This window comes from Dendrobates tinctorius, unplaced genomic scaffold (assembly GCF_039654945.1).
Source record: "Dendrobates tinctorius isolate UK_male_01 unplaced genomic scaffold, ASM3965494v1 ptg000151l, whole genome shotgun sequence".
In the NCBI taxonomy this organism is placed as follows: Eukaryota; Metazoa; Chordata; class Amphibia; order Anura; family Dendrobatidae; genus Dendrobates; species Dendrobates tinctorius.
The window spans coordinates 16,493,612-16,502,688 of NW_027361818.1; the positions used below are offsets into that span (position 1 = coordinate 16,493,612).

Sequence of the window (9,077 nt, forward strand, 5' to 3'; positions counted from 1 at the left end):
TGAGGAACGCCGTAGTTTTATGGCCCAATACTCCGATGGTCATCTCCACGTGGGGCTTATCAGCATTTATAATCTATGTGTGAAGCATTTTTTCTACATATAGATTATTTTGATCTTAGAATTCTTTCATGATTTACATAATTCACTTTCTTACAAGAAAGAGACTTCAATCAGTTTCTCTTGTTTTCAGTGTATTCACAGAAAATGTGCGACGTCAACCAGACTGAAGTCACAGAGTTCCTGATCCTTGGATTTAAAGGTCTATATAAATACAAATTTCTGCTCTTCATCCTTTTCCTCTTCTGTTACCTGATGATACTGGCTGGAAACCTCCTTATTATAGTGTTGGTGTCCACCAATCACAACCTCAATACCCCAATGTTCTACTTTCTCCAGCATCTAGCTGTAGCCGATATCATTTCCACTACGACCATTGTGCCCATGATGTTAAATATAATTCTATATGACATGAAGGAGGTGCCAGTGAGGATCTGCATCTTCCATCTCCATATTGTATCCATATTTGGTTTTAGCCCAATTATTCTTCTCACTATAATGTCTTATGATCGGTACTTGGCCATTTGCCGCCCGATGCACTACAATTCTATAATGCCACCTCATATTTGCTTCAAGATGGTTCTTGGCTCCTGGTTTTTTAACTTTGTCCTTTCCTTTGAGATCATTTTTGTTTGGCAGCTGGAGTTTTGTGGTAGCAACACAATAGACCACTTCTTCTGTGACTTCGGGATACTTCTTGAATTGACTTCCTCTGACATTCACCTCTTGACTTTGGTTAGCTTTGTAATAGACATCATTGGCAGTGTCATCCCTTTTGCTTTAATTCTCGTCAGCTATTTGAGTATTTTCTTCATCATAATGACCCGTTCATCCACCAGTGGCTTGTCAAAAGCCTTCTCCACATGTGGCTCCCATCTCACCACTGTATGTATCTACTATGGAACTATCTTCATGATTTACATGCCACTATCCAATGACAGATCATCGAGCACGAACAAGTTCTTATCTCTGCTGTACATTGTGGTGTCTCCAATGATGAATCCCATCATTTACAGTCTGAGGAATCAGGAGATCAGGAGAACTCTTCAACAAATGCTTAGAAAATTATATGGATATTATTAAATGCAGCACGCATATTTATGAGACTATCTTAACTGAATACTGTATTTCCAGATATGGAAAGGGAGGAACGGAAGATTTGTCTTCTGGATTTTGTTGACAGAATATTCACAATACATCATAAGTTTTTATTCACTTATAATATTGCAAGCTTTCTATTATATGGCACTTTGTACTTACTATTGCTCATTTTGCCCTTCTACTCAATTAATTATTTTATTTTTTTTAGATCTATGACATCATGTCATTAAAAACAAATGAGCTGAATCCTTCTAAGTTCTATATAGAAACAGGTGGTCCATTTTCCCTTTATGAATCATAAGTCACTTCAAAAGTCCCTGACAGGAGGAGGGAGCAGCTGGGTTAGTAGTTACAGAGGGGAAGGATTTTTGCAGGGAAAAGAGACTTCCTGTTTATACATTCTGTTCACATGGAACCCTTCTCCACTTCAGCCTTCAAAGTTCCCTTTTCAATATTTTCTACGACCACCAAGTAGCAGCAAAGTTGACCACCTGCAGCAGCAAGAAGCTAGTGGCTGACTCTGCACGCTAATGAAGTGCAAAGAATGCTCACTACTCTCTGTGTGCTCAGTCCTAGTGAGTATTCCAGCAGCTGTGCTCTGCTTGTGAGCAGCGCATAAAGCATAAAGCAGTTGCTGACACAGGTGCAGGATGCTGCAAGGGAGCGCCGGGTAGGTAAGTGTAATTTTTTTGTTTGTTTGTTTTCTGATTGGGCCATGCATACCAGGTTGGGGATGGTGGCAAATTATAAAGATAGGGCCATGCATACAAGGACCGTGATGGGGCCAATCATACCAGAATAGGGATGGGGCCATGTGCAGCAGGACGAGATGGGGCCCTGCATACCAGGATAGGGGTGAGGGTGATTGTTCCTGCCAGGATAGGGATGAGGGATCCATGGGGGCCATGTGTATCAGGAGATGATGAGGGGACATGTCTACCAGCAAAGGGGATATTAAGTTCAAAATTGACCACATTTTTTGTTTCAATTTTCTTTCCTAATTTCCTCCTCTAAACCTAGGTGCGTCTTATAATTTTTTAAATTCCTTTTGTTCTGGTCCTCTATGCTGAGCGCTTACTTTAGGTTTTCCATCGAGTGATGTGATAGATGAAACCCCCGAGGGATCCATTCACGGTAATGAGGCAGCAGAGTTACTCTGGCCTCTGTCTGGCCTCTGTTCAGTGGTGTACTTCTTTTCAGAAGTGCACAAAACTGTGGCCAACTGTTCTTTATTTGGGGATTTTATTAAAAAATTTAAAATTTGTAACTTTTTTTACTTATATAATTTGCTTTTTTAAAATTTAATTTCTAGTTATGCATATTTCATACCTAACAATAAATAGATATAAGCATGTATTATGTAGTTAGAAATAAAATACTATTTGTTATTTAAAATTGGGTCAAAAAGGGACAGGCCCACATGGGCCACCCCAGGGATAGCCCAAAATAAATTTTAATGATTAAGTGTTTCAAAACATACTAAATTTGATTAGAAAATAAAGGTTACAGTACCAGAAGAGATTTCCTCATGGAAAAGAGAGGGAGAAATGGAAAAACTGGTCCTCCCAGAATGAAAAAAGGGGAAGTGAAAAATGAGTGAGCAAAAAAAGGGATCAATGAAAAATACACAAAAAAATGTTTAACATGAAAAATAAGAAAATAACAAAAAATTAAAAATAGACATAGATATGGGTATAAAAAATAATGAGAAAAATAAAATCATAAAAAGTGAATAAATATAAAAATAAAATGAAAATGCATGTAGGGAGAAGATAAAAGGGGGAGGCACAAGAAAAATACATAAATGAAATACGTATAATGCTGAAATTTAATAAAGCAAGGCCTTCAGGGTGAGGAGTGAATAGTGTGGGTAATGAATATCACCCGGTTTGGAGACAGAAATATGTAAAGAGTAGAGATGAGCGACTTTGCCTTTTTTCGGGTCTAGTCGGGTTTCATGAAACCCGACTTTCGCAAAAGTCGGGTCGAACGAAATCGGCCGATTATTGTGAAAAGTCGAAGGCCGACTGAAACACAAAACCCAATGCAAGTCAATGGGGAAGCAAAGTCGGCAGGGAGTGGAGCACAGGAAACACACCTACAGTGCCCATTTGAATGACAAAAAACATCAATTCTTATTACTGAAGCTTTTTGTCATGGGAAGCCTAGGTAACTTTAGGCTGAAACCCCGGGGCCCCTGCGGTGTCCCTCAGACTAGGGGAAACCCTGTCTGTCCCTCAACCCAGGGTTTACATTGAAGGTGTGCCTGCCTGGGCCTCCACCCTGACCTTGTCTCTTGTCCAGCCCTAAGCTGAACCCACCACCCTCCACCCAGTGAGGAGACCAAACACCAGACCCCACAAATAAGTATGGACAGGGATAAAGGAAACGCACCACACCGCGTACACACAGGAGAATACAATAATGTGCAAGGGCAACCAAAAAATACAACACAGGGAGGCAAAATGGCACCAACGGAATATACTACACCAGAAACCGTATGCTCCTTAGACCCCCACTCCAGACCGGTATCGCTAGCACAAGGCAAGAACTATAGTCGGCGACGCCCATAATCAAGCAGGACAATTTAAATACAGAGGGCGTGGTTAAGCCCTCAGCCAGAATGACTGGTTAACTAAATCCAAGCCGGATCAGAAGACCAAACAGCGCCGCGGAGAACCAAGTGGTAGGATGGGGTATTACCGCTGTCTGCCGGACACCCTGGTGCGAACAGTGTCCGACATGACAGTACCCCGCCTTCTACGAGGGACTCCAGGAACCTCACAATGTCGAGGACCCGGCTTGTCCAGATGGCGGTGATGAAACACTGTAATCAGTCGGTCCGCATGTAGGCCCGAAGCTGGTACCCAAGTCCTCTCCTCAGGACCATAGCCACGCCAGTGGACCAGGTACTGTAGAGTGCGACGCACTACCCGAGAGTCAACCATCTTGGACACCTCAAACTCCAACGTGCCATCCACCAAGATGGGAGGTGGTTTCACGGGAGAACTATCAACAGCACCCACAACTTTCTTAAGTAATGCCTTGTGAAACACATTATGTATCTTGTATACGGCAGGTAACTCCAAACGAAATGCCACTGGGTTGATAATTGTGGAGATCCTAAACGGACCAATGAACCTGGGACCCAACTTAAGTGAAGGTATTTTGAGTTTGATGTTCCTTGTAGACAACCACAGCCAATCACCCACACACAGGTCCGGACCAGGCACACGTCTACTGTCAGCCACACGTTTGTACCTAGAACCTACATTCAGCAAGCGCTGCTTTACTCTCCTCCAAACGGATGACAGTTGTGCTCCCAACTGGTCCTCCTCAAGGATGCCCACAGAGCACCCTTGGCGCAAGGTACAGAATTGGGGATGTTGAACATAAACACAAAAGAAAGGAGATTCCCCAGACGATTCCTGACAATGATTGTTTATCGCAAATTCAGCCAGAGGAAGAAACACCGACCACTCTTCCTGATTGTCACTCACAAAACAACGTAAGTATTGTTCCAGGTTTTGGTTCATACGCTCAGTCTGCCCATTCGACTGCGGATGGAAAGCCGATGAATGAGACAATTTAATCCCTAGGCGTGAACAAAAAGCTCTCCAAAATTTTGCCACAAACTGTGTACCTCTATCAGATACAATGTCAGATGGGACACCATGAAGTCTGACCACCTCGCGAATAAATACCTGAGCAAGGGTCTTCGCATTGGGCAAAGATGGTAAAGCAACTAAATGCGACATTTTAGAGAACCGATCAACTATTACCAGAATGACCGTGTTCCCAGCCGAGGAGGGCAAATCCGTAATGAAATCCATGGAAATCTCAGTCCATGGCTTACTGGGCACACAGAGAGGATGCAACATGCCAGCAGGACAGGAGCGTGGTGTCTTGGCCCGTGTGCATGTGGTACAGGCTGACATATATGAGGCCACGTCCTGCTGGATTTTGGGCAACCAAAAACGACGTGATACAAGTTCCAGAGTGCCCTTAACCCCTGGGTGGCCCGCCAGGACAGTATCGTGATGTTCCCCTAACACCTTTAAGCGTAGGTGTAGTGGCACAAACGATTTATTAGGAGGCAGATCCGGCGGTACCTCCTCCTGAGCCTCAGCAATCTCTGCCTCAACTTCTGTCGTGAGAGCCAAGACCACAACTCCCTTTTGGAGGATAGGCACTGGATCCTCACGTGGCTCTCCACCCGGAAAACATCTGGACAAGGCGTCTGCCTTAGTATTCTTAGGACCTGGTCGGTATGTCACAAAAAAATTGAACCAGGTGAAAAATAACGCCCAGCGAGCCTGTCTGGGGGACAGGCGTTTAGCAGACTCTAAATAAAGCAGATTTTTATGGTCTGTTATAACAGTAATCTGATGGACAGCCCCCTCCAAGAAGTGTCGCCATTCCTCAAATGCCAACTTGATGGCTAACAATTCCCTGTTACCAATATCATAATTACGCTCGGCAGGCGACAGCTTCTTGGAGAAGTAGGCACATGGATGCAATTTGCCCAAGGATGGACCCTGAGACAGTACCGCCCCCACTCCAACCTCAGATGCATCCACCTCCACAGTAAATGGTAGGGAGACATCAGGCTGAACCAGGATGGGAGCTGAAGCAAAACTGTTTTTGAGGAATTCAAACGCGCGCACAGCAGCCTCAGACCAGTCAGAAAAATTGGTACCTTTTTTAGTCATGTCGGTGAGCGATTTAGCAATGATAGAAAAATTCTTAATAAATTTCCTATAATAGTTGGAAAAGCCCAGGAACCGCTGAAGCGCCTTGAGATTATCATGCCGATCCCACTGCAGCACCGCTTGCACCTTAGCGGTGTCCATTTTAAACCCTGAGGCGGAAATTACATAACCCAAAAAAGGTAATTCTTGGATGACAAATACACATTTCTCAAGCTTGGCATAGAGCTTGTTCTCCCTGAGCAACTGCAATACCTGCCTAACATGCTCTATGTGTGCATCACGGTCGCGTGAGTAAATAAGAATGTCATCAAGGTATATAATAACAAATTTCCCCAAGAGATGAGAAAAGACATCATTTATGAAATGTTGAAATACTGCTGGCACGCTCGTCAACCCAAATGGCATCACCAAATTCTCAAAATGACCCTCAGGGGTATTAAATGCCATCTTCCATTCATCCCCTTGACGGACTCTTATGAGATTGTACGCCCCCTGAGGTCAAGCTTGGAAAACCATTTGGCACCAGACACCTGGTTGAACAAATCGGGTATCAGTGGCATCGGGTATGGGTCACGCACCGTAATCTGGTTGAGTTCCCTGAAATCCAGACACGGGCGTAATCCGCTATCTTTCTTCTTGACAAAGAAGAACTCTGCTGCCAATGGAGATGATGAAGGCCTGATGTGCCCTTTGCTTAGACTTTCTGCAATGTATTCTTTGAGAGCTTGCCTCTCAGGACCTGAGATATTAAACATCCTGGCTTTCGGTAACTTGGCCCCCGGTTTTAACCTAATAGCACAGTCATAGGGTCGGTGCGGTGGCAGCTCTGAACAACCTCTTTCAGAAAATACATCAGCAAAGTCCAGCAGTGGCTACGGGATGCTGGGAGTCACAGCGGAGATACACGTGGCCAGACAACTCTCCTGGCAATATCTGCTCCACTGGATTATGTCCTGGGTTTTCCAATCATTCACCGGATTGTGCATAGACAACCATGGAAACCCCAGAACTACCTGAGCAGGTAAATTACTAAGCACCTTACATGTTACCTGCTCAGAGTGTAGGACCCCAATGTGGAGTTTTACATCAGCCACAAACTCTTTAATCTCCCCTTGTGAAAGAGGGGAGGCATTGATGGTAACCACCCAGATAGGATTAGGCAGTGTCTCCACCTTAAATCCCGCTGTACGCACAAACTTTCATCAATGAGATTAGCGGCTGAACCACTATCTACAAATACAGTAATCGACAGCTCTTGGCCCCCGATTACTACCTTGGCAGGGAGCATACACTGGGAGACCACCACGGAGGATATGCAAAGGCTCAGATGCGACTCCTCCAAACCCTCTGAGCCTAGCAGTTTTCCGCCGGCACGTCTTTCCTAGGTACCAGGTGGCAAGCATTAATAAAATGTCCTTTTTTGCCACAAAAAAATAGACCCCTTGCTTTCTGGGCAAGGGACATTTATGCTTGTTATTATGTGTATGTGATATACCAGCGATCTGCATAGGTTCCACGGATTCACCCGAGGCAACCTCACCAGAGACTGCCCCCCCCACAGGCAATGTCTCCTGCAACCTCTGACGAAAGCGGCGATCAATGCGTACTACAAGCACCATAGCAGCCTCCAGAGAGGCGGGAGTCACATACATTAGCAGAGCTTGTTTAACCCTTCCAGAAACCCCATGCAAGAATTGACTCCTTAGTGCAGGGTAATTCCATTGAGAGTCCACTGCCCAGCGACGAAATTCCGTGCAATAATCCTCCACCAGTCGCTCACCCTGGAGTAGAGAGCGTATTTTAGACTCTGCTAACGCCAGTCTGTCAGGATCGTCATAGATTAAACCAAGAGCAGAAAAAAAAACATCTACGGACTCAAATACAGGTGAATCAGAAGGTAATGAAAACGCCCATGCTTGTGGATCACCACTCAGCAAGGAAATTACCAAGCCCACACGCTGAGCCTCCTTTCCTGAGGAGAGAGGACGCATACAAAAATACAGTTTGCAGGATTCACGAAATACAACGAACTTACAGCGATCACCAGAAAATCGTTCAGGAAGAGGTAACTTGGGTTCAGCTGCCCTGACTGCTGCCTCAGTTTGCACAGCAAGAACTGACAGGCCTTGTTGCTGGACCGCCCCCCTCAGTTCAGTGACCTGTATGGACAGAGCCTCCAGCTGCTTGGTTATGGAGACTATAGGGTTTCCTCTAGTCTGAGGGACTCCGCAGGGGCCCCGGAGTTTCAGCCTAAAGTTACCTGACTGATATCCATTTTAAATTCTCCAATAGCTCCAAAAACGGACAGTATATAACTCCGTACAGTATTATGGCCACCGCATAGTGCGCTATACAGAGTAATGAGGCCCATATATTTATCCATACAGAATCATTGGTCCCATATAATGTTTGAAACAGTATATGATGAGCTCCGCATAATGCTACAGTATATGTTGGTCCCCATGGATGAAGCTCCACTGTTTTATGGGCCCAAATAATGCTCCATACATAATGGGCCCCATTTCTAATGCTCTAGTGTATAATTTGCCCTGTAAATGCTGCTCCAGTGTCTGATGTCCACCTTTGGAATGCTCCAGTGTATGGTGGGCCCCATATATCATTCTCCAGAGTATAGTGCTCCCCAAAAATTGCTGTCCCAACATTGAAAACAATTAAATAAGTCTCCTCGCTATGGAATCCCTGTACTAGTCTGGACTCCTCGTCGTCCCCATCGTCCATCTTACTGCACTTGGCTGTTTAGGCAGAGGGCGTACAGACGTGATGTCATTGCGCTCTCTGATCAGACTATCACTGTCAGGAAACGCGTAAGACGTTGTGGCTAGTGCCGTCACCCATGAGTATGTGCCCCCACCAGCTCAAGGAACCTGCAATTTCATCTGCACCTTCCTCTTTGTCACCATGTAAGGTGGTAAAGTATGCGGGAAGGGGAACCTGAGTTTCCTCTGGGTCAGATTCTGGCTGTGTAGAGTGTGAGGGGAATGTAGTGGTCTGGTCAATGTACCAGCAGAATCATTTAGCAGTGGCTGGGCATCAGTGCACTTGTGGCGTCCCCAGGAGTATGGTCGCCACAGTGGCATTACCTTCCTCCTAGGGAGTGTGATGTCATGCTTGGGCGCAACGAAGGATCTCTCTAGCAGTTAAACCAACACACAACACATTTCCCACTCCAGGCCAGCAGGGATACCT

The 9,077-nt window shown here is 45.1% G+C and overlaps 1 protein-coding gene across 1 annotated transcript; it reads left to right on the forward strand.

Moving 5' to 3' along the window:
- The first annotated feature begins 204 nt into the window (after positions 1–204).
- Positions 205–1,140, forward strand: LOC141049995 (olfactory receptor 2D2-like). The gene has a single exon (XM_073546833.1). It carries the CDS (start codon positions 205–207, stop codon positions 1,138–1,140), a length of 936 nt encoding a protein of 311 aa, XP_073402934.1.
- The last annotated feature ends 7,937 nt before the right edge of the window (positions 1,141–9,077 follow it).